A 26,554-nucleotide genomic window follows, 5' to 3' on the forward strand; every position below is an offset into this window, starting at 1 on the left:
TTTCGGTTTTTATTTGATTAAAATCAGTTAAAAAAGGCATTGAAAATTATAAATAAGTTAAATAGTTCGTTGATGCTCACCAAATTCATTCATCAAATTATAGTATAAGAAAACAATAAGATCTACCATTAAAAAAATATATTAACTAAAAGTGCTCTATAGTTTCCGTGCAATTCGGAATCACCTTAAATTAAGTTGTTTGCTATCCCTTTGGAAAGACTTTTATTAGCGTATAAGGCAGTTTCCAGCAGATTTCGCAACATAAATTATCAACTTGTCTGGACTTCGGGTAACGGCAGGACGGATGTTCAGTTCGCCAGCCATTGAGTCTTTTGGCCTCACGCCCATCAAAGGGTCGAAGGAGGTCTGCCCGCCACGCCCCTGGCTTGTGACCTTTTTGGCAGCATTAAAAGTGATAATTTTCACTCACACGCAGGGGGAAACACGATGAAGGGGAGCCACTTGGAAGACTTTTATTATTTAATTTTGCCGGGCGGTGCTAATAAATTAAGCACAGCTTGACTTACGCCCACCATCTTGGTTCCTGATTTTAAGTGAAACTGACGAAGAATAACACGTACGACCAATGAGTGCATAAAGTATCTCAAAAGCTGAATTACGAAATTGAAACTTTTTCCAAGGGATTAAATGCCATGACTCGCCTTTTTGCCCCATTGCTATGCGACTTTCAATTGGATTTTGTCATAGGTAATGAAAATCAGGCAAATCAGCCAAAAGAGGAGAGAGGAGAAGAGAGGACGAAAGCTAAGCTAGTTTGAAATTGTTTTGATTCAATTATAACGTTGAGCATATATGTACATGTGGGCTTCGAGAACAGAGGAATAGTGCGGTTTTATTTCTATTTGTTAATTGAAGACACTGATGGAGTAATAGCGAACTCACTTACGTCCTCCAAATTTACATAATAAATCTATTTGTAATGGATTTAACGTTCTTATCCATCTCTTTTTCGTTAAGGAAACTTTTATCCATCGAGCTCTGCCTTTGCGCATTCTATTTTGCTATCAATAGAACCATTATTGTACTTCAGTCCGCAACCCACCCAACTATTTCCCCGCAAGTCTGTATTTTTCCTTTATCCTTGGGGATGCAGCTCTGCGAATATTTGGTTAAGAGCTGTAGATGTGTGGATCCAGTATCTGTGCGAGCGCCAGAGCCATATTTGTTTCGCATAAAGATGTACGAACTATCTGTATCTCAATAAACGAGTCTTGGCGCCCATGTGTGCAGCTGTTTAACGCTTCAATGGGAACTTAAAGCTCACATGCCTCCGTTACTTAACACTATCGTTTGATTTGGCAATTTTCATTGGAAATGGACAATTTTTGGAAATGGAAATGTATTTTTACCTAGTGCCCATGCTGGTATTATGTGTTAGTATACTGGCCCCTTCTAAATAACTCTTACCTTTTTTGCTACGTTTTGCAATAAAACACCTCAGGCGTAGTTTTTATAATTTTTGCAACTTTATTATTATTTAAATTTTTAGTTCATCTTAATGCCTGCAAGTTGTTTTGCTGCACATTTGGTTATACACCATTAAACTAATTTTTCTTCTCTTCTCTCATAGGGTTTTAATTTTATGTTTTTCTGGTTTAACTATACTTCAGTTAGTCCGAATTTGTTAATGCTAAGTCCCTTTCGCAAAATCGTTACACATTTTCTAACGCAATAGATTTTATGACTTTTGGTTTTAGTAGTAGCCTTTTGTTTTGCCAGTTATGTAGCACTCTATATATAATTTATATATATATTTGTTGTATTATTTTGCTAATTATTCTAAGTTTACACCATTACATTAATATATAGATTTAATTTTAGATGTATGTATATGCATACAGAAGCTATAAACTTATACATTCTCAATGGGGCTGTAAATGGTTTCCGTTTTTCATTATAGTTTTCTTTTCGCTTTTGTTTTCACTGCCGCTAAATGTGTTTATATAATATACAAGTATTTTTTATAAGCGCCGCAAATTGTTTGCCATTTTCGTGCTGTTTCACTTTAATGAGCTGTTCCATTGCATAATTTTCCGATTCCCTTTTTCGGGGTATCATTTCCATTTTAGTTACAATTTTGGGCAACCGTTTGTAAATAGTTATTATTCAGAACGAAAACCAAATATAGTACAACAACTAAACGTAATGAATATCTGTTATGCTTTCAATGCGCATTTCAATTGCCCCGCTTAACTCCTAATGGAATTTTTAACTATTCTCGCAGTTGGAAATTTGTATAGCTATGTAGAGGAAATTATTGTTTTTTATTTTGTGTGGGCTTATATACGCATTTAATTTTAATGGCTATATAAATATTTATTTAGTTACATAACAAAGTACCTCATGCTTACAATTAACAGTTTAATTTAATTTTGCTTTTGTTTCGTTTGTTTTCTGTCGACCAAAGCTTAGTTCAGTTTTAGTATGAGTTCAGTTTACGACTATTGTTTTTTGGGGTAGTTGTACAGCTTCTATTTTACAAATCTTCTGCAAAAATTTAAAGGAACAGCTCCCTTTCACCTGTACATGATTTGATTTCATGGTTGCCATTTTTCTTGGACTTGTGTCTTATTTTGGTTTTCGGTTTGGTTAAAAACTGCTTTCTCATATTAATACTTCTGGAAACTAAAATATATATATATGAGTATTTGTTTGTACGTATAGAGTAGTACTTTTAATTCTGCAACTAGTTTTATTTACACACAATACACAATTATAATTCAGTCTTTGGAAGAATAACATTCATGTTCTTTTCATGTTCTTATTGCATTTAGAACACTCTTAGTTTTTCCTATATTTATTCTACCATAATTTTGTATACTAACGCCAACAGAAGGAAGAGAAGGAAACTTGTCCGTAACTTGGAATCGTGTAGTTTTGATTGGTCCTAATTAGTTGCTAAACACATAATAACATGGAAAAAATACTACTTGAAATATAAAGTGAGATAGATATTGTTGTATTAAATTGGAAGAACCTAAAGCGTACAAAGACCCATATGTACTAAGTAAAATAATACAGATAAATAAAATATCAAGAAACTGTACGAACTGTAAGAATTTAGTGTTAAATGCTTACCATCCAATAGAAAATAAAAACACTAAAATCATTTGGTAAAGACTTTGCAGCTTAGTTGTAATTCCAAGTTAACTTTCCTTAATAAAGAGTTCGACAACAATCTACACTTGGTTAGCTATTTACAGAGTAATTTTTAAAACCAACTAGCAACAAAGTTGAGCGGAGAGAAGCATCTGTGCATATTGGATAGACACAGGTCTTACTCTTACGGGCTACCACATAGCCTATGTACCTTATATATAGAGACAGCTGAAACGCATTGGGAAAGGAGTTCGGGTTGAAGGGCTGACGAGGCTGAGGAGGCTGGGGAGGCTGGGGAGGCTGTGCGTTTAGAGATCACATTTAAAACGCACGGTCAATTAATGTCACACTCGCAGCTCATCCATCAGTGGATGTTGCTGCTGTTGCTGCTGATGCTGCTGCTGATGCTGCTGCTGCTGATGCTGCTGGTGCTGCTGCTGGTGCTGCGTGGTGGAGGCCACAATCACCGGCACAGTGGGAGGCGTGGGCACCACCAATCCACCGGCCGTGGTCAGCACAGTGGTCATGCTTTGATTATGATGATTCTGCAAGTGTTGCTGATGGGTCACCACATGTTGCTGCTGCTGCTGCTGCTGTTGCTGTTGCTGCTGCTGGGCGGGTGAGTGCTGCTGGGCCTGGGCCTGCGTTTGCTTCATGCAGCTCTTCTTGGTCAGAGTGCCGCACTGATTGCCCATCACTTGGAGCGCGTGTGGCGGCGGCATTTGCACCACCCCGGAAACGCCCACCGCCCCGCTGACCGAGCCACCGCCCCCCGGATCCTGCAGGGATTTCATGTGCTTCGGAGGAGGCGGCGCTCGGTGGGGTATGTCTGCGAATTCCGGCGGCGGCAGTTGGTGGTGCTGCATGGCATGGTGGTGCGACAGTATTGTGGCGGGATCGCTCTTCGCGTGGATGGTCAGAGTTTCCAGATCCCCGCATATGTTATTCGGCATTTGCCCGTTTTCCTGCCTCTTCAGCTTGGTTTGGGGTCTGGGCTCGCTTAGTCGTGTCTTGTCCCTTTGGTAGTAGACTCCCGCGAAGATCAACACATTTAGGATCAACAGCGAGCATCCTATGGCGATGGTCACACTCAAGGCTGTGGAGTAGGCCGCAAAACCATCGTTGTCCTGCGAGGCACTAGCCGCCCCACTTGCGGGATCCCCGTCCATCATATCGTCCGGATATATCTTACCGCCCCCGTAGCGCGTCCCGTTCCTTTGCAGCGACGAAGACGGTGAACTGAGATTGAGCAGCGAGAAAACCTGGTTGGTGAAAATCGTAAAGTTTGCCATGGCCGCCGCATTGGCAGCCCGTGAAGTGTAAGGCGGATTAAGAGGCTTCACGGAGGCATCGCTGGGTATGTTGTTGTCCTCGTCGTCATCGTCGTGCAGTTGGTGGTGTGCGGCGGGCACATTGTCGCCTCCTGGCTTATGCAGATCCGGGATAAGATTTAGCCAGAAGGAGAGGCGATGCGCTCTATAGTGATTTTTGAGCTTTGGCTTGGTGTCTATAGGAAACATTTGAAATACAAAATGGAAACGGAATCCTCGTTAAATGTATTGCGAAAGGCGGTCATTCGAGTTTCAAAACCTTAATAAGCGACACTCAATTGAAAATGCATTAAGCTTAGACAGGCTGAATATGCATACTAACCAAAATTTAGGTATTTCTTGTGCACACTTTCGTAGGCTGTCCACTCGATTGTTTTATAGCGACTCCGTTCCTGACGACTTCCATGCTCCGTTTCCATTTGCTCATTTGGATTGCTGCGAATGGGGGAGAATGTGCGTTTAGTATCGGCAGTGGACGGATAGTGCTTGCATAAATTTGAATTGAGTTGCGCACACGCAGAGAATATACGTCTAGTTAACACAATTGCTCAATATAAAGGTGCAAGGAAATATTTCTCAGTGTTCGTGCCCGTAGCATTCAGAACTGCACTTACCCCGTTCGCACAAAGTTGGACCAATAGAACATCACAACTTCCGATAGACTGATTTCGGTTTTCGTGTAGTTGCGCGTGAAGTGATTAAAACCGCCGACGAGCGGGGCACCAAAGATGTAAGGCAGGTCCTCGCCGTGAATGCATCCCTGGCGCTGCAAAATGCCGGAAAACCAGAAACCAAATTAAGTGGCACTCATCACATCCTTGACCCTGATCATATCAAATGGATATTTGTGATATGTAAGAGGAGGGGAATACACACAAACCAACACAGGTATTCGCAAAAGGACCTTAAATGCTGGTGCTAAGGAGCTAAACTATGCTGTTGTCATTAAACGTATATAACAAAATAATTTGTTGTACATTAGAAAGGGCTCCTAAAGAGTGCCTACAAATTTTATTGTAATTTATTGATTTTATTGTTAGTCTGCAATGCGATTCACAAGCTGAACTTGAACTCACCTGAGGATAATCACCGAATCGCGTCTGGTAGTCGAACACATACAAGTATGAGTTTCGATGATCCGCCGAGTGCAAATCCACCGTTTGAGCCGCCGGAGCCACCACCTGAGCATCGCTGAGCGCCTCCAGTGTTTCGTCCCTGCGGTAAATGTGGGAAAAAGCACAACATTAAAATCAAATAACAATTTTTCAATATTTGCCCGCCGGCGCCCTTCAGCTCGTTTCCAATTTTCCGGCTATTTTGCCATTGCTTTTCGCCAATCGAGCTGTGTTCAAGTGCGCAACTAACAAGCCACTTTGAGTGCTGCCACTTTGGTTGATGTGGCTCGTATTTACCTGTTTACCGAGTGGAGCCCTCAACGCTGGCCTAAGCCTATTTCGGTTTAAGTTTTTTTTTCACCCGTCCGATTTTCCGCATTTCCCTTATTTTTGTCTGTCTGCGCTACACACTTTTTTAGTTTGTTAAGCAGTCGAAATGCAGCAACGGAAAATTTGAATAAACCCCATTTGGCGCATTTGCATACATATCTTTTCAGTGCAGAAAAGATGAAACCACCAGGAGGTATTTGTGTCCTCGCGTTTTTTTCTATTTCGGATGTACTTGCACATTTCGTGCTTTATTCTGAGTGTTATTTAATGTTCGAAACTCTCTTCAGTGCGCTCTATAAATTTGTGACTAATCCTTTAAGTGAAGTAAGTAATTATTCACTTCATTTAGTGTTGTTGTTAAACAGTACTCTCTGAAGAAGCGCGGCTGGGGCAGAGTAGCAAATCCATTTCTTGTATTGCTCCACCCCGCCACCTGCATTCCCGTCCTCGGCACCTGTGATCAATGCTCCGGCGAAATGCGGCCTTGGCGGAGTTGAAGCGTAAAACGTTTGCCGTGCTTCATTGCAGGCCACTTAACGCACGTCCGCACAACTCCGGGAAATGCTTGGCAGCGGGCTGTGAAAGGCAGTATTAAGTATACGCCACGCGTCGCAGTGGGGGAATCAATTTGTTTGGCGTATTTCTTTGGAAATATTGAAATGTAATTCCGTATAAATTATGCAAACACAAATAAATTGTTTGAGGAAATCGAAACGAGAGTCGAAATATATATTGGACATGATATGAATGCATTCTGCGTATGCTAGCTGCGCTGTCACTTTGACCTAGTCGCAAACATAAATATTGATTGAAATCGAAAAATGAAAAGCAAATCATATATTTGATTGGGCTTGTGTGCTAGCAATTTCCATGCCACTTATGCGACCCGTTTGCGGACAAATTGCAGCCAAACATTATTTATGAAGACTGGCAGGCAGGCTTGCCGCAGGCCGGCTGGCCGACAGAAATGGGCAAAAAATTTGCATTTCATTTGCCACAAGATTGAAATCAAGATTCATTTAAGCCCCTTTAATTGAAACCTGCTTGGGAAGCAAGCACCGGAGCAGCAGATCGGGCATGTCACTGCGTATTTAATTAAGAACGAAATATTTATTTGGCACACACCAGCCACCTGGCTCCCTGAAATCTCCGTCTTTACCCTTCCGCCCGTCTGGAATCTCGGGTTCAAGGGGCTTGGGTTCGCATACAAACGCAATTACTCACCGGATATTAATTGGATGCTGCACGGGCCTCTCCCAATCCGTATACTCATTGACAATCGTGGCGAATATCTCGTTCAAATGAAACGTGTACGTGTTCCGTACGTAGGCCTTTAAAATTCTCGACCGTCGATCCGCCTCGATTCCATATTGCACGTCGCCCGAATTGAAGCTGAAAAAGGCCTCGGCACGTGTCACGCCGGCCATCAGGTCGTATCTGGGAAAATTCGGTTGAGAAAGAGGAGTCAAATTGTGCACTCGAAAATGGTCTCAAGGAGTTGGGTTAAGCCTTACAAATAAGTTCGAAATTTCGGTCAGATTATTTGGGCTTCGTTCAATTTGTATACAATTGAATGAACTACTTAACCCTTATAGAATGAATGGTATATATGTATATACGTCTTCGTTAGAGACTTTTATTTTAGTGCAGCGATATTCCTATGTAGGTAGGGATACTGGAAGTAATGTTGGTTTCTGTGTACTAACAAATGGCTAATGCGAGAGGTGTCAGATTCCACATTTGATCACCCATTGCAAGGAGGAGGTTCCTCTGATAAGTTGGGGCTTCCCGAGTGGCTCCCACGAATTAAGAAATAAACCAAAGGCGGACTTAAGTTATGCCTTGTAATTACAAATTTACAACCAACAAATTGCATTCCTCAAGCATCAATTCACATTTATCTCTCTGCCACAATAATTTGGCCCGAAAACTTTAGATCCATTCATTTGTTAAGCAAGTTGAAGCACGCCCTTGCAACTAACCGCACTCTTGATAGATATAAAACTTTGAAGCAGCTCTTGGCCAAAAGCAGCTGGGCAAGTATATGCTGATACTTCTTGCAGCATTTGCAATTTTAAATTTATTTTTGCCCTATTTGCTTACGCACAGCGTGCTATGGACTTAGACGAAAGGAGAGATTGGTCGGTTGAAAGTTTTGCGTTTTATATTTGGCAAATTTTATTTGCTCTTTGTGCATGTGTTTAATGGAATTCCTTTGGATATTCGGTGTGCGTGTGTGCTCGGCAAATTGCTTTTAAATGTGCACAAAGAAATATTTATACTTCTTTGGCAGGGCCACCGACTAATAGCCCCCAGGACATTGACAGTTTACAAAGCGCACGCAGATAAATTCATGTTGGACCGACCCACAATGCAACGCTGCACTAGAGTGCAGTGCAGTTCAAAGCCAGGACCCCAAAGTGCTCCAATTTTCAACTCAAAAAGAGTTCTCATTAACTATTGACTTGATTGCGTTTGATTGGCTGGCAGTCCAATTCCCTGTTAATTATCTATTCAATTGCAGTTCGCAGTGGTGCTTGACTTGAAATGTAGCTAGCCAGTGATGGGAAATACTATATGCACATACATAAGTAGTTACCCTGTTTATTGGATTACAGTCGGAGATAAGGTATGAACTACGCACCAGTGACGATACCAGTAATATTTTACTTCCTAAATGGTGTTCCCATAAACATTTCGTTTGGCCCTCAAAAAGCTTCATTGCCATTTATTAAGATAAATTTAGTAAAAGCTTCCTTTGGTTTAAGTAAGTAGTTTATATTACTCCCATCACTATGGCTAACAGCAGAGCCGCACATCAAATATGGAATCGCAGCTAATTAGCTGTTTATAATATATATTAGCATTGTAAAATGGCTCAGATACAAAGTGCATAAATCAAGTGGCCCACACCACTGGGCTCCAGAAATTTACAAAAGCCACAATGGCCAGCAGCGAGTTGAGCATTACGAAATGAAGCCCAACATTTGCGTGCCGAATGTGCATAAATTAATTATATGCAAGTGCGCCCCAAGCTGGTTTGTGCCCAAATCTTATCGCTAACTAAACTGACGACTCGTGCCGCGGCAAAAGTCAAGATAAAGCTTCTTTGACACCCAACAAGGCAAACACAAGTTTGCTTGAAAAAGAAGTCGAAACTTTAAATTAATTATAGTCACAGTGTTTACATGAAGTTATGCACTGTGGAAAAACATCACGGTAGTTGATCAAACATTACTTAGGGTAAACATTTATCATAAAATCTGCAATTGAACTAATTTGTATAAGCCATTTGTATATTAAGACACCAAAATATACATTTCAAATGCATTCCAGTAACAACACTATACAAGGTTGAAGCTATTTTGAATGTACTCGTATTTAGCTTTGTGTAAGCACAGCATATGTACGTGTTTGTGTAGGGGCAGGAGTTCAGTTAAAAATAATTAAGCATTTGCTGGCCTGGCCCAACTTACCTTGACAACTTGTTAATGGCAGTTTTTCTCATTAATACTGCATTAATTAAAAAGTCCGCCGCGCGTTGTGAGAGCGTGAGTGTTGTTGGGCATTCGTGCAACCATATGTGTGAGGAAACAGCATGTTCATCATCGTCAAGATCATCATCATCAGGAAAGCCGTTGGATCCGTGTTGGGATTTGGGATGAAAAGTGGGGAGGGAAAACCATCGCATTATAATTTATTTTAATTATGCAAAGGAAATGAAAGTAATTCGCGAGTTAACGAAAACCGCGTTCAGATGCACTAATACAAAATGTAATGAATTTAATTAACCCCTTTTCATTTTTTACCGTAATTAAATGAAGCAGAGTGCATTTTCTATAAATACTTTATACAAAACGTAATTTTGTTATAATGAGGTCTTTTCCAGTAGCACATTGCAAAATTGATTTCAACTAAACAAGAAAATGCATAATACCAACACGGAATATAAATGATACAATGATACATGTCACACTGTCAAAACGCAATTTTCATTGCATATTGATTCTGCATGCAACCACCATGATGGGTTTCAAAACCCACCGATATTCTCGAGCTGTCCCGGTGTTCCCCAGCCGCCCGCAGCTGCGATTCCCGCCTCTCCGCCCAATCCGTTGCCGGCGGCCGTGGAAGCTTGAGCTTGAGCCTGGGCCGCCGGAGATCCAGGGGCGGGGGGCACGTAGTCGCCACCGTCGATGACCACGCCGTCGATGCTGGGCCCGAAGGCAAAGCCAAACTCCGGCGGACGAATGGGCACGCTGAGCAGCTGGTCCAGTGTCTTCTCGCGCAGGCACTTCATGAGGTGGGCGTGTGGGAGGTCTGAGGCGCAGTTCACGTGGTGGGCCACGATGGCAGCGTACTTGGCCGGATTACTGACCAATGACCATGGTGCCAGACCTGATCCGGACATCAAGATGGCTCGGTTGAAGAGCAGGCCTAGGAAATGGGAGAGAGCCCAGGAAAGTCAGTTCGGAGTTCTTGAAAAGAATGAAAAAAAATGTCTAGGGGAAACTATTCGTTGGATAAGGTTTTTAGTATTTTGTCAGTTTCATTGAGTGTAAATAAAGTAAATGTTTAATGTTATGTAAGAATCATGTTACGGAGAACAGTATAGTAACAGCAACTTTGTACAGAAATTAAGGACATCGCACCGATAACTCTTTTAAAGTGAAATGGATGAACATATCACTTTTCCGAGTGACAAATGACATGGGGCCATGGGGCCACACGTATGTACGCTGCTACGGTCAGTTTGACATTGCTGTAGTACTCACCCTCCGGCACGGCCATCGACGAGATGAGGAAGTGAACGCAGGCGGCTCCCGTTCCGTGTCCTGCGAGGGTGATGCTGTTGGCATCCCCGCCGAAGGCCGCGATGTTCTCCTTAAGCCAGTGCAGCGCTGCAATGATGTCCATCAGGCCGTAATTGGCCGGCAGCTTGGAGTAGCGGTCCGTGTTGGCATTCAGAAATCCTGCAAATAGTGACCGGGGTTTTCCGCACTTAATCAGCAGTTTTCCTTGCCGCCTGATTGGCTCGCGAATGGAAATTTAATCGAGTCGCCGCGTACTCGTGCAGTCAGTCGTCGGTCGCTTTGCCTATTTAAAATGTCAAACGCCACTCTTTTTTCCCGCTCTCCCGGGCGCGGAAAATGTGCAAAGTCACGCGTGCAAATCATGATGTCAGCACTTCCGTTTCCTCTGCAACAACAGAGGCGGCGGCAGCAGCGGCAGAGGGGTAAGCAGATTCGGGGAGGGCGGCCGAAGGGCTGAAGGAAATGGGGTTGGCGCCAAATGAGGTCACACTTATTTCGTCTGTGCATTTGAATTTACACAGGGTATCGGGCAAGGCACAGTGGCGAAATTACCTACTGAAACTGAACTAAATAGCCTAATTTTTTGCACTTTTAATTTAAAAGCAACACCATTAATAACGACGGTCTATTTATCGAAGAAATCTCTGAACTAAATGTGGATACTCTTTGAATAGCTGAATAAATTTAATTTGAAAGCTATAATTCAAAGTTGAAAAAAGTAAACTTTTACCTTTCAAATTAAACACCCACTGTGCAGCTGGCGAAATTTGAGCCAGATTGTAGCTAAATTAGTTGGATTATGGAATAAATGTACGCCTGGTAGCTGCTGCAGTTGCTACAGTTGCTCAGCGGAAGTGCAGTTGATGTTGCAGCTGGATGGGATGGATGGGAAAGGGGTTGAATGGAGGTTGAAAGGCTGGGAAGCGGGTCTATTGGCTGGCGCACGTTCGCTTCATTGCACTGACCTCACTCGCCCGTCCGCACGGTTGTCCTTCGTCCTTTTGGTCATGCCCTCGGCATATCAATTAGCATTAGGATTTGAGTGTGCAGAGCACTTACCCAGCACTCCGAGGCGATAATTTATGGTTACCACCAATATTTGTCCATAGCTGGCCAGCACGGATCCGTCGTAGGGATTGCCGCTGTTCCATTCATATGACTCGCCGTGCACGAAGACCAGCACCGGATACTTGGCGGGACTTCCACTTCCAGCCGACGAGGAGGACGATGAAGACGATGAGGAGGATGAGCTGGAGCCTCCACTTCCCGATGACGAGGAGGTCGAGGACCCGGCAGACGAGGACGAAGAACCGCCCGAGGAGTCACGCGATCCAACTGTAACGTACAGAGAAATTAAATTATTATTAACACACACAAGGCGTATTTATGGTCAATTACTTATTTTAAATTTACTTTTGATTTTAAGATGCTATTAAATAATACTGCAAAATTCCTGAAAATCCAACAATCATGTGCCATTTTATATTTTAGTTTGCATTGCAGACTTTTTACAGTGCATTGACATGCAAAAAGAAATGTTAATTAACGCCATTTCAATTGAAGGAAACGACGGAGATAAATTTTATAATGGGAAAGCTGAAATTGATTGTCTTTCCGGTGGAAATCCGGCAGAAATATTTCAAGTTTCCAATGAGGAAAATAATTGCGGCAGCAGAGATTCACGGTCTTCGTCTTTAAACCGCTGGCCAAGAAGCCAAAACCATTAATCAACTCTGCCTACGAGAATAGGTAAACAAGGCATTAAATCAGGTTCGATTCAGAGACAAATGAGCGTCTAAGCCCTGAAAATAAGACGCAAACAACTCTTTTCCCGTTTGGCTTCTGTGACGAAAGCCCCAAGTCATTGAAGGCTCTCCAGGTCTAGTGGATCCTAATCGAAACGGACACGTTTTGGAGCTTAAGATATTTACGCATCGAAAGGCTTTTTCCATAAGAAGAAAAAGGTATGGCATTGAATTGATCCTTTTTTTTCTGCCGACGTGTGTGTAGAGTAATCCTCAGCTAGGTATGAGCCTTTGAAGTCGCACATTTGCGGATTAAGGCTTATACACCATCTTCCTATTTGACTGTATTTTTTTCCATTTATCATTGCTTGTTGTGATAGAAATTAAGTAGCATTAAGCCAACACCGTCAAATACTCACAAAATAATTAAAAAATTAAAAGTCCTTACAAATGAAACAATGCAAAAGTAACCAGTAACTTTAAAAATGTTTTTTTAACTGCGTCACTTAGGGCTTTCCTAAAATTTAATATAAATAAAATTAAAAATTTTATTTACAGAATATCAGTTCATCCTGATAGTTCTTATGATATGCCAGTACAGTCAAATTTAAGGATTGAAGTTTATTGGTTTTGAAGTTTAATGTGTAACTTAAAACCCAAAGTAATACATCACTTTAAGGTTAGCTTCTAGTAAAACTTCACCCACTTTGAAGCAGAGAACACGAAATCGCTCGCAAAATGCAAACATAAATTTATCTTTGGAAAGAAGGAAACGACGAGGAAAGAATAGTTTGTGCAGCTGCATCTTTGGTAGATACATATCGCATGTATCTGAGTACACGCTTGTATCTGAGCTAGTCAACATCGGGCAAAGTCGCCCCACCCCCACCTTCGGACCACCCACCAGTCGCCACCCACCGAACAAAAGCCCCAACAACAAGGATAACAAAAGCAATATGAGCACGGGTTTCTCGCCTGCTGCCCACATAGAAAGTTCCTCGCTGGAACAAAAGAAGCTGCTTATCAAAGCGGAAAAAGAGTTGAGGAGGCGTTGGGGTTTGGGTTTGGTATATGGATGTTATGGGAGGTTTTGCTACCAAGAGTTAGAAGAAGTGGCGAAACGAGCACCACATAAAGGCCAAAGGAGAAAAGCAAGTTACTGTGTCAGTGACTTTTATAAATAGCGCGAACAAAGACTGACTCGTGGCACGTGTGTGGACCTCGTGCAAAGAATTGAGGCGGATCCACATCACATATAGATAGATACCTATTGAAACCTGGCCAAAACCCACTGCTAAACAGTGCTTGTGTGTTAACGTGCCACGAAATGGAAACCAAAGTCAATATGTGTGAAAAATTTTCTCGCCTTGATGTCACTGCGGTGTCACAATTCTCACATTTCCAGCTAATTCAATGATTTTCTCCGAAATACAAAAAGCTATTTGCTATTTTTAATGACTTTAAAATTTTGATCCATGCCAATTCCGACAATAAACGTTCTAAATTACTATGGGCTATTAAGGTGACGTCCTCATTTTCTCTCCTTAACATTAAAACTGCAATAAGCTTAGACCACACAAAGTATTTGTTTATTTGTAAGTGGTTCCCAAATGCTCTAATTATGCATTCTAAAGAAACGTGGCGTCTAATTAAATAGTTTCTCCCATTAGATAATGTGTTTATCTTTATCTTTACATTGACTCCTTAAATTAAGTTAAAAAGCTCTTAAAGTACATCGTACTTAAGCGTTTAAATAATTTGCATATGCAGAATGTGGAATTTTATTTCAGCAAATTACCCCGTAACATTAATACAAATTTCTGTATTAGTTCTAAGGAACTTTTTAAATGTAACAAGCTATAAATTCCTTGAAGGCCGCAAAAACTCAAAGCCCCCAGTCATTACAGTAATTTGAGGCCAGAAAGGTTCTTCCCAAAACGAGGGGCGAAGGGGAAGCCACGTAACATGCAAACAGCATTTAAAACTTGTCTCCAAAACTTCCGACCACCCGCACAAAAACCCGGCCAGAAAACTTTTGTTGTCATTTCAACAAAAATGGCGGCGTTTTCTGCAAGTTGTAGGCCCCGGGGGATGCTACTTACAACAACCAGAGAGAAAGGAATTAAACTTTTATGACTGCCCTCCAGAAGAAGTCAGCACACATATAGTGCACTGAGAAAAGCAAAGCAAGAGTTTGGAAAATGGTTGTTTATTAGACCTGCTGAAAGCTAGCAGCATTTCTTTCAAAAAACTTTATTTCACATTGCGACAACCAATGACAAATTTGTATAGAGCGTACAAGCGTAATGGATCGAAAGTTGAAATCACATATCTCGTTTTATATTCAGAAAAAGCAAGAGTTTAATTTAAACAATGTATTAACTTTTCTTGACATTTAATTTTATTTGCCTTTTTTCAATTGAAATACCAATTGAAACATTTTAAAATAACCTGTAGCTTAACTTTAAAAGTCTCTGTGCACCAACAGATCGCAGTCAGACATAAGTTTAGCAGGAACCGCCTACAACTGCACGCCTTAAAAAAGTTGTACAATAGTTTTGCTGGGTGCTTGGCAAAAAGTTTGCTCCGCATAATTCTGGCAAATGTAAATATTTTGTAGAAACTCGTCTACAAATCTGTGTTGCCGGAAAACTAATGCGACTTTCGGGGCCCACTGTCGGGCTTGTTAATAAGTTGAACATGTTTTAATTTACATGCTCACGCTGAGCTCGGGCTGCCATTCAGTCAGTCGCATTTATTTGCGACCGGCAAATCACAACTAGGAAGTCAACTTTTCAGGCAGTCTGGACTGAAAGTTGCCGCTGGGAGTTGCCGTCTTTCGGAGCAGTGTTATTTTGACTGGCATACATTTAATCAAATTTGTGGCATGTGCCAAATGTGCGAAAAATTTCTGACAGTGTCTGAATAAATGAAACTATGTGATTGACTCTGCTAAATCAGCACTCACATGCATAAGGCAACTGGCGAAAAGATAAAAGCGTATGACAGGATTTAATTTTTGAACTCGCAGAGAGGAGTAATGAATAAAGTATTCATAATGCTATTTGTTTATTTGCAAATTTGACTTCCATGGTTGTTAAATTCAAATGTTGCCACTTGATATGGGATACTTTAATGGAATCTTCTACATACTCGTTTCTACTTCTTAATTTTAAATTAAAATCCATATTAAATTTGTTTAATATTTCTTAACCTGTAAAAACCTGTCCCTAATAATTGTGTGTCAAATTTTTTTTCACATTTTTCGTAAACAAAGCTTAGTTGACACACCGAAAATGAAGAACAATTTGTTGATAATAAAGTTGGTGCTATTGAAATTCATTCTGAAGTATGCGCACAAAATATTGAATTGCTTGTTTTACACCCATTTTACACCACATTTTTACACCCAAAACAAAATCAATGAACAAAAAAAGTGGTAGACCAAAACAGAAGACGGAGGGGAAACTGTGTAGGAAAACAGCCTCCAGGCAACCAAAAACTAGGTGAAATCAATATCCTCAACTCATTTTGCTTGGCCTGCTGGCAGCCGCATTGTCGTCGTAGTTTTTAGACTTTTTCCAAACTTATATAAACCCTTTCATTTCCTGCTCCCCAAACAATGCTACTTGGGTTCGATGGAAGATGCTGCAAAAATCTAGTTCATTTCGGTATATCGTAGTTCTAGCGAGAAAATTTCATTTCGTTGAGCTTCAAGTTTAGTGTCGTCCATTGTTATACACCAAGTGCATTCATTCAAGTACAGCAAATTCTGGTCAAGGGGCATTATGTAGCTGGGCTCTCGAAATATATTGCTTCAGAAAACTAAAATAAAAATTCAGGTCTTCATCGGGTGTTTAATACATACGAGTATTTTACAAATGCACTTGTGTAGACTCGTTGTTTGCTGTATTTAAGAAATTTCTCTAATTTTTTGCTGCCACAAGCTCCGTTTAGAGTGCATTTAAAAAAAATCATCTTCATCAGTTTATTTTCCGTCAGAGTTGTTCGTGCTTTTTGTTTCCAGTCTTTATCGATTTAATAAATTTCAGAGTCGCTGGGTCTTCAATTTAAGGTTCATTGGGCTTTCGGCCCGTGGAAATGTTTCGCCGGGCTTTGAGTTATCCAGGTGACACAGTTACGGTCACGTAAGTTTTCCTTTTCTATCATTATTTTTTCGACATTTTGCACTTTATGGCCAAGCTGCTGGTCCCCTTAACTCCTGAACCGAAGCTTTCCCAAAGCTATTTTTCCCGTCCTTCTGGCTTCAGGTGGCGAGTGCATTTTCGGTTTCGTAGTTTATTACTTTCGCCTAAGTTTTTCTTTCCGTCCCATTTTTATGTTTTCTAGTCTGCGAAACTTTTAGCTGGTACAAATGAATGAAACTGGTTGAATATTTTTTCGATATTTTTTCAGACTTTTTCTGTCGCGTCCTGTAGTTTTAAAAAACTTGTTAAACTGTTGCCAGTATTATAGGTATTAAGTGATGTTGGTAGATTACACAAACAATAATTCAGTTGGCAGATAAGATATAAATTGGAATTTCAGGTTATGCTGCGGAAAACAAGAAAATGTTTTGCTAAAATGTATTTGCAAAAAATCCATTGGTTAAATACCAATTAAAGTTCCTGTGGTCATTCGCAGAAACTTGATTTTCCACTTAGTATTTGTCTCAAATGACACGAGTGAGTAGGCAAATATACTCGTAAATGCAAAAAGTCATTTAAACTTCAAGTTCTCGGTGTGGCAACTTTCACAAATTGTATGAAAAGAAAGTTTTCGAATAGTTCCAAGGCGAGTTGAAAATGTTAGAGTTTAAATTCTGTACGCAGCTGGAGAGAAGCTTTCACTTCCAACCTAAATGACCCATATAATCTCGAGTAATCTGTGGCTCTATATTGTTAATAAACCCAACGGATGAATTCTTGGCATTTAAAATATTGCACGTACTTTGCGAATATATTAGATGGAACCAACCGCAGGAAACAAAGCAAATGTCAAAAAACGAAGGGGAGATGAAATTATGATTTCGTCATGCAAAATGCGGCTAAGCACTCATAAATAAAAAACATAAAAGCTCAGAAAAGAAATATTAATGCGTCTGTGAGAGCGGGAAAGTATGAAGTTATCACGTGACTCCTTACGCACATTGCACGCCATAAATTACAAAGTACTTTGCCCGCCAAAACTCAATTTACATTCATGTACACAACACCCAAACACACACGAGCTCCGCTCACCCACACAAATGCCCTTTGCTTCCTTGCTGATAAGCCCGAAATGAATGGGAGGAGCACACGGAAAATGCGACTGGAAAATGCTTCAGGAAAGTGGGGAATGTGGGGAAGCTGAGGAAAACCCAGTGGCAGGCGTGTGAAGAAAAAATTGTTGCATTAAATTAGGCGAACACAGAGAGTGGAAAACTTTACGATGCGTCACTTGGCCCACGCCACACTTAAATGCCGATAAATCATTAAAAGAAAAAATAAGGGAAAACTCTGCGAAGACGAACCAAAACGAGTCAAATGCAAATGGAAAATGTTGCTGGCACAGCGCTTGATATGCTCTTTTTTCACTTTTTGCTGAACTTTTACAACCCACAAAATACGATTTTTATTGCCTTGGCCCTGTGGCAGCGTCTGGCACTTCATAAAAATGTAAAATATTATGATGCCTCCGGACACATTCACTCAAAACGCATTGTGGGAGATCCTCCCGATATTTGCTCATATTTGCCGTGCCGCAAAAGGGAAAATCCAGGCGTGTACGATAATTTCTTTCTAAATGTCATCTAAAATGTTACTGGTGGAAATCATTGGCCTTTCGGGTTTCTTTAACGATGCAATTAGCCCATCACCTGTTGGCCCAAGTAGCTCCAGCTGCCATTTGCGAGATAGTTAAACTCATGTAGGAGCTTAATGTGAGCCAGCGATACACCCGGCGTATACGTAATAAATGGTTTTGCAGGCCAGAGAAGGCGATCCTGCGATGGCTGCCTGGGATGCGGCCAGAAACAGAACCCGGCCACTTAATCTTAATGCATTCTACCGCTTAACCCTTGCATCAGCTTAACTCCGGCTTAAGCCAGCCAGCCGGCGTTTTGCATACGAGTGCTCAAGTGAGACTGCATTCTAACGAAACCAATATGCGGCAGACACATGACTTCTAAAAAAGAATTGTGGGTAAAAACGAAAGCCCTTAAATGCGTTGCACAGCGCGGAAAAATTTTACAGTAATACAAAAATGAAAATTTAAACAGAATGGAAATACGTTCCATTTCAGCATGACTTATACATGTGTATGGATCATTTTCAAGAAATTTTGCCTCGATAAAAGATACAAAGGAATCGGATTCCAAGAGTAAGAGGCTTCCAATCTATTGTTTCGAAACCGAAATTCCATGCCAGCGTCCTATAAAACCACGGCTTTTATTATTTAAATTAGGTGGGTATTTTCCCAAAGTGTCGAGCTGCAACCGGAAGATAAGGGGGTTGGAAGGGCGCAAGAAAATGTCTGGACCAGAAGGGAGACTCGATGTGGCTCCTGGCCCTGAATGTTGTTGCAAATTGAAATATGCAATTTGTCGTGAGAGATTTTGTGTGGCTTTGCCGCTGACTATGACTGCAAGTCCTGCTGTGCTGGGTCCGCGTTCGCTTACCAGCTCCCTTTTCTTTCCGTTTCCATACCCTTTTCAATTTCAACGTATTATCGGTTAACAACATTATGTCAGCGTTCAGGCGTAAAACTGCTTAAGAAAATTGCGGACTGGGAAAAAATGGCAAAAAGAAATTGGTTGGAAGTCGTTTTGAAATCGAAGCAAGTGCTTCGCCACCTTAACAGTTTTCCTTTCCTGATTTTCCACCGGACCAATAGCAATTTATGTGGAATCTGCCACATAATTGCGTTCCAGTTACATTTTGTGCACAGTTCTCGAACGCGCTTACTTTTCTGCATTTGTTGCAGCCCCGTAAATGTGTCATACATTGTGCCGGGACTGCAGGGCGAATGCATAATGTGCACCCTATTTACACTCGGGCTTTCTTATTCGCATTTTATGCTGCATTTTAACGACTCCGTGTGCCTTGTGCCTTGTGCCATCCATGGGGAAAAGTCCGCACATAATTGATGGCCTGCACATGGCAAGCTCATCAATAACTAACATGACGTATGTGTTATAAACAAATAAGCACAAAAACTCATCCATCGTCGGCATCATCAATATCCGCTAGATATGGCGAGAAATTGTCAAAATATTAATGGCCATCAAGTAGTTCGATCTGCCTGTTGTAGCAAATTTATGTCTATTGCTACAACTATTCGAGAGTGTTCTTCCCCTCTTCCCCTCTTTCCCGTTTTTCCTGCCATCTTTGATTGATAAATTTCCTTTTACGGTTGCCATTCTTTCTGTTGTTTGCCTGGCCATTTTCTTCTTATGGCTTCGTTAGTAAATTATGGCCACTTCCGTTTTTGCTGTCTAATAAACTGAGCCGTCATATGTTGTGCGTAAGTGTGTGCGCGATGGCTTACTTATGGGATGCTGCCGTCCTGCCGAACTTCACTTTTGTTTGGCCACCGAAAACAAATTGACGTAAGTCGTGTGTAATTTATAATGAAATATTATATTCGCTCGTGTAGCAGTTAGGCAGTCAAGTGTGTGGGAGGTAATAAATGACAATGTGTGGTGTGATATCTGGCCGGCTGGACGTGTTTTTGAGACTTTGAGTGGCAATGGAGAGTATTTTTGTAGGCAATTTAGTGCGTGTTTCCTGGAATCATGAAGCGAAATCTCTGAAAACGTTTTAACAGTTAAGTTTGATTATGCAATCGATTAAATCAATTCAAAGGCAGTTCATGGAATTTATAATGCAAGGATGTGAGATTTAAGTTTTTTTAAAACCACGCCATGACTTGATGATTTCATCGAAGACTAATCAATTAGAAACCTTGGCGGCCTCTAAAGGTTTTGTAAAGAAAACGCAAAATTTGATTTGAGCCTATGTAAATTATAAAGAACACAGACCTAAAGGTTCATTTACACCAATCTTTTGATTACCCGCAAAGCTATCAAAAAGGAATTTAGTTTTCACTTAAACTTAGGATTACTTGGCATGCAGTTGGCAGTTTGCAATGCAAAGAGGGGTGGAAGTCTTAGGACATTTTTTGTTGCACAAATTAGGCAAATACCCAAAATACGTAAGTCAACTGTTCACTTACTCGGTCGACTGAAGCCAACAGCTCAGATTTTTGTGTGTTTGCAAACATGCCGCTACAAATTCGTGGCTATGTGTCTAATGCACTGCTAGCATGCAAAATGGCAGTCAGTATAACGCCCTATAATTAGACTATGACACGCTAAGTGCACGAACACATGGAAGTAAAATAGAAATTCAGAAAGGACCTTCGAGGAAATGTCTTGGGGAAAATGCTTCAAGTGCATGCAATGAAAGTTACTTTCCGCTTTATTTCAACGGACTGGGTGCCATTTGCATGTTCTATTTGCTTGGACTTGCACATTTTCCATTTCAATTTGGCCACACACTCCTTATTCTGTCTGGAAAAGTATTCCTTTTTCTGAAAAGCCTTCCAAACTGACCCCCGGACAAGTTGGAGGCGTAAGAAGCCAATTATGAACTTTGACTTATCAATTTCTTGGGAAATGACCGCACACACTAAAATGCTCAAATTCTGTTGGTCACATTTAATGCGCAATTTAAATTCAATGCCTTGGGTTCTTGCTACATGTATAGCTCACTTTCGAGGGTCAAGTGGCCATTGAAAAGGTGAACTCACTTCGACCATTTTCCCGGGATGTGACAAATTTTTCATGCATATTTTATACGTTGGCTTTGAGTGTTCCACGGCCCTTACAGTGTATGCGTGTGATTGGCTGTGTGTACATGGGAAACTTTGTGTGAGTGACCCCGGGATGGAAAAACAAAAATACACATTTTACAAGGTGGTTTTGGGTGGAGTCTGGGCTTATTCCTGCGGCGTTATAAATATGGTTGGCGCTTTAAAAGCGCAATTTTCTGTGTCAATATTGAATATTTAAATTTGTATAAAAGGGGAATATAAATATATAAAATCCGACATATCATCGAATATCAAGTGCTCTACAAAAACCCATAGCTTTAAATTAACTTTTAAATTTTCTGTTAAATACAAAATTATAACATCCTGTGCTTCGAAAATTTTCATGTACACTTCTATTACCGAATTAACCCATCATTGATTTTGCAGGCTTACCTGTTTCTTTTTTGGTTCAGACAATATTTTATGAAATTAGAAAAGCCTATCTAGCGAACAAGTATTATCCTTCCACGTACACAGTGTTTAACAACTGCAACGGAAAAGATTATGGTATATCCGAAAACGAAAAAATGCCAGAAGTGTCATGCGACATTGTTTCATAACTGTAAATGACAGAAGGAAAGTGGAAAAATGTCACACACACGAGCACATTTATACACAAATGGCGGCCATCAGCAGAAACTTTGCGTTTCATACATATTGTAGATTTATTGATAGCGCTCCACGTTCACACAACCAAATACGCAAGCCCATGAGCAGAACGCATCTGCACAAAAAAAAATTTAAGGAAACTACCTAAGCAGGCAATTCTGACTCAATTACATTTCAGATAAAAACAAAACAACATAATAATTGAAACTTTACAAAAACTCGTAATTTGTTACGCTTTGTGTGCTTTAATGTGTAAATGTAATGTATAAAAAAAGTGAAAAAGATTTCTCCAGTGTAAAGAGTCACGGCGACACATACACAATCAACATAAACGCTTTCAGTTAAAGTCAATATGTAGTCAAGCGCTTCGTTTATAACACAGAGTTGACAAAAGTTTCAGAAGCCCCTTTTCTGTCAGCCGCTTTTTTCTGCTCATATTTATGGCTTCTATCGTCACTTGAAGGTAGTTATTCCAGAGTTATTGTAGAAGCTTGTATACTTGTATACTAGTATGTTGGCATAGCCTAGGAAATTGCAATCGCAAGCAGCAAATACAATCAGCAACACAAACGCAGACACAATCCCAAAGGACGAGTGACTATCTGTCTCGACGAAGGAGTTGCGCAAAATGAGCGATTTGATGTATGTACTTATGTCGTGGGAATCCCCTGATGGAAATCGATTTGCGGGTTCTTGTTTAAGCCCTGATTGTAGGCCGACTAGCGGACTAGATGCAAGAATGGTTTAATTGGAAAGCTTTACAAACTGAAACTGTACTTCGAAACTGTTGTATCGGATACACCATAATAGTAGGTAGATTTTTTAATATAAAATTACCTTAAAACACTTTATCATACCAAAAATAATATAAATTAGTCAAAAGAGAAGAGCTTGTGTTTGTATACAATTAATTTTTTTTGTATAATTAAAAAAATAAAAATGCTAATTTGTTGCTCTTAGTCGTTAATCTCCTGCCAAAGTACCGTTTATATTCAACGCGAATTTAAAAACTCAGCTGTAATTTTTGTATAAACTTCTCAAGTTTGCAATTAAAATTACTTTTAAATTAGTATTTTAGAAGTTTGTTAGTCATGAAGTGTATCAGAATCCTCAAAATTTCAGTTCCGTAAATGGCAGATTCAAGTTTCAGGAGTCCGCTTGCTTTAAGACATGCAAATGCTGATGGAAATCTTTGAGAACTTGACACTAAATGGTACGCAGGGGCTGGGGAAATAATAAATGTAATTTCGAAATTTTCCGTTTCCTACTCCCCCTTGTTGCGTTTGGCAATTGTGTCTGGCGTAAGAAAATGAGAAAAGTAACCTCATTCTGGTCTTTGTCTGACCCGATTCACTTCCCCACCGACAATCACATCCAGCTGCAACTCTTGTGCAAAGTTTACGGGAAGCAGACAAAGTAAAAAGTTTACTTGTTTTTCTTTGCTTTTTTCAACTCTACAGTTTATTTTCCTTTGGTCGCTTTATTCCGTGTTAATTCGGCTACTGTGTAAAAGAAAGGGGTCTTGCCTCTATTGTTGGAATTCATATGCATAACTCTTATATCGGCAGTGCTCAGACGAAAAAAGTTGAAAAGAACTTCATTTCCGTGTGAGACCAGGAACACGCACCACGCGGCTCTCGTTTCGATTTCCGGTTCCGCTTTCGGGACCGACTGATTTGTGCCGCCGTTTGCGTGTGGAATGTGGCACGCACTCGGGCACACATCAATCTCCCATCCCCTTTCACGACCCTTGTCTCATTAATAATGTATATTCAAAGGGCTGCGATCTTCCAATTTGATTGGTTAGGGGATAAGAAGAGGATTGGTTATAATGAAAATCTGTACACAGAAAATAAAGGTTTCCCTAAAATCGTTCTTTAGGTTTTAATTTATTCCGTACATTTACATTATTTGTTTTTGAGTTGTTGGTTCTTTGAATCGAGAGTTACATATTAAGGATATTTTTACAGTGCTCATGATAGATATTTGTTTATTTTCTGGTTAACGCAATCAAAGAAGTTTTTGGCAACGGTCGATTCGCTTATTGAAAACTATTATCGAACCCATAGACACAAAGGAAATATTTCATTATGAATTCAGCAGACATTGCTGCGATGGATTTATTTAAAATATGGATGCAACTGTTTCTATTTTCATATATACACAGGTCAAGAATACATTTATCAATTGGCCAATGGGCAAGAAAGCCCTCATAATGCGCTATTAAGTGAGCCTTTAAGAGCTTAATCACATGGAAATGCTAGAGATTAGAAATTATGACATTCATTTTTCACCAATCCCCGATTTAGGGGATATAGGCCATTTCTCAGTGGGCAAACAAAAGTCAGTTAAGCACAAAATATGGCCAACATTCAAGCAGCTGATAAACTTGAAATCTACACACGAACGAGCAGACCAGATGAGGGTTCAAAGCCCGGAGGGGCACGGTTGTAGGGGAATAAAAAGCCCAATGGACTTTTGCCTGGAAAAGCGGCAAATCATGCTTAATGTGGCATTTGTATGTTTATTTTTTTTACATTTTCCTTCTACGCTTTTCTCAGCGAGAACAAGCCAAGGACTTAAAAGGGACACGGCAACAACAATAATGCCGTAAAAAGGCAGCAAATAAAATAAAATAAGACGAGATGCGATGCGATGGGAAAGGGCACAAATGAAGAGCAGGTCCAGGAGCAAGACGCAGGCAAAAGCAGTGGCGATGGCATGGAGGAAATAAAAGCCACAGAGGCGAGAAAGGACTTCACTAAGCAGCGGTCCAAAGCAGAGAAGAGCTAAGATGATATAAATTTTATTGTCATGTCCAAGTAGATTAAACTAGCTGCATATCCATCCGAGTCCAGAGTCCCGAATTCCGGCTCGTCGAATCCCGTGGACGGAGCTCAAAAAGTAGCTACCAAAAAGGCACAAGAGATTTATGTGCTTATGCGTCTGTGCTTCTGTGTGTGTTGAGGATAATAACGCAGCAAATTCATATTCGGAAATTGAGGGAGCTCGGGCATCACACAAAAAGAGCTGCACAATCTTTCATCCTTTTGACATTCAGCAGTGAAGTAAGATCACCTTTAAGGCTCTAAATGTTTTGCGGTATAATCTGTGGCAATAGTATGCATTATTTTTCGGAAATAAATTTTTTGCCTTATTTTACTGTGTGGCCATGTAAGCGTGGCTTGTATTGTATTTTTTTTAATATTCACCTATCTTTCCCATCAATATTCCATTATCAATTTAGCTCGGCTTTGTATCACCTTTCTGTGCCTAACTCACAAATCACCCACAAAAATATAAAATGACTTATTCCTCTCGGTGCCCACCTGACAGTTGGGCAACCCCAGGCAAAAAATGGAGGCTTCAGCTCATTAGGATAAACTGTACAAAATTTACATATTCCGGTTTTATTTTCTCCTTTTTAAACGATTTATTATGAAATGCCCAAGGTCCTTGATTGGATGAGTTTGTTATCCCTTGTAAGTATGTCCTTATGTCTGCTGCCTTTGCTTTGCGCAAAAAGTTGTCCTGTTTTTCAGTCACTGCTTATCCAATTATCAAAACCAGACATTTAATTTTCCCTTCTACTGGCGCTTGCCCCCTACAAATTGCTCGTTCAATTAGCTGCCCTTGAAGATGATCAGTGCACTCGAAAAACGTACACATTTTCCAATTCAATTTAGGTCCGCGTCTCAAGTTTCGGCGCAAACAATTTATCATAATTTTCCAAAGAAATAAATGAGAAAAATAAAAACTCTTGCAATTCAGCAGGGTTGGCACGCCTTCATCGACAAGAGACCTTTTCTGCCATCTGCTGTCGAAGACAAATTACAGGTAAAATGTAAATTCCTTCATACTTGAGTGAATCTTTATTTATTCTATAGGTATTTACTTTTATTCATTTTTAATGCCGAGACAAGACGACATCTTCCTGATCGGCTAGCCGAAAAAGTGAACCGTTGTTATACCAACATAAATTCATTTAATTGGACACTCCCAATGCAAGAGTCTGTGGGGCTTAGCTGTATATCTATGGGCGGTCCGAAATCATTAAATAATAATAAATAATAAAACTTAAATAACTAATAAAAACATCATTTAAAAGCTGGCATATATGAAATATTTATTTTTTAGAAGAACTATATTTTCTATTTCTTTACTCGTACATGCTAAAAAGTAAACTAATCAAAATTGGAAACAAGAGGCACTATTATACAATCTTGAATTACGTTGCAACTACAAATGTCAAAAAGCTATGAAAATATATCTAAATTTCATTCGGAGGGGGGAGCTCAGCAAATACATTAAGTATACGCCCCGGCAAACTGTAAGTTAATTGAAAGCCAGCGGCGAAATCAAGGCAACTGTCTCTTCAAATGATAGACGACTGTCTTGGTGAGGAACTGCCTGACAGACTGAAGCAGTCGCTCTGCGGCTGAAACTCCATTGCCGTCGAGCAGTATATTAAATTTAGCTCTTAACGCGCTGATAGACAATCAAATTTACTTCGATTCGCAGTGCAGTCTTCGACTCCCCTGCTGACAGGTGCCGCGCTATTTGAGTTGCCAGAGTTGGCTCAGTAGTTGGCCCAGTTGGCTCAGTTAGATGAGATAAGTGAATGCCGCTGATGGTTC

At 40.4% G+C, this 26,554-nt stretch overlaps 1 protein-coding gene across 1 annotated transcript in view; it reads right to left on the bottom strand.

Moving 5' to 3' along the window:
* Positions 1-3,155: 3,155 nt before the first annotated feature.
* Positions 3,156-26,554, bottom strand: part of LOC122621589 (neuroligin-3) — a 33,470-nt gene continuing 10,071 nt past the window's right edge. The window contains exons 4-12 of the mRNA XM_043799506.1: positions 11,770-12,045; positions 10,672-10,869; positions 9,941-10,333; positions 9,373-9,409; positions 7,121-7,333; positions 5,528-5,666; positions 5,066-5,217; positions 4,774-4,886; positions 3,156-4,627 (exon numbers count right to left, since the gene is read on the bottom strand). Of these exons, the coding sequence (XP_043655441.1) occupies positions 3,465-4,627; positions 4,774-4,886; positions 5,066-5,217; positions 5,528-5,666; positions 7,121-7,333; positions 9,373-9,409; positions 9,941-10,333; positions 10,672-10,869; positions 11,770-12,045 (2,684 nt within the window). The 3' untranslated portion in view covers positions 3,156-3,464. The remainder of the gene's footprint in view (positions 4,628-4,773; positions 4,887-5,065; positions 5,218-5,527; positions 5,667-7,120; positions 7,334-9,372; positions 9,410-9,940; positions 10,334-10,671; positions 10,870-11,769; positions 12,046-26,554) is intronic.

Source organism: Drosophila teissieri, chromosome 3R (genome assembly GCF_016746235.2).
Source record: "Drosophila teissieri strain GT53w chromosome 3R, Prin_Dtei_1.1, whole genome shotgun sequence".
In the NCBI taxonomy this organism is placed as follows: Eukaryota; Metazoa; Arthropoda; class Insecta; order Diptera; family Drosophilidae; genus Drosophila; species Drosophila teissieri.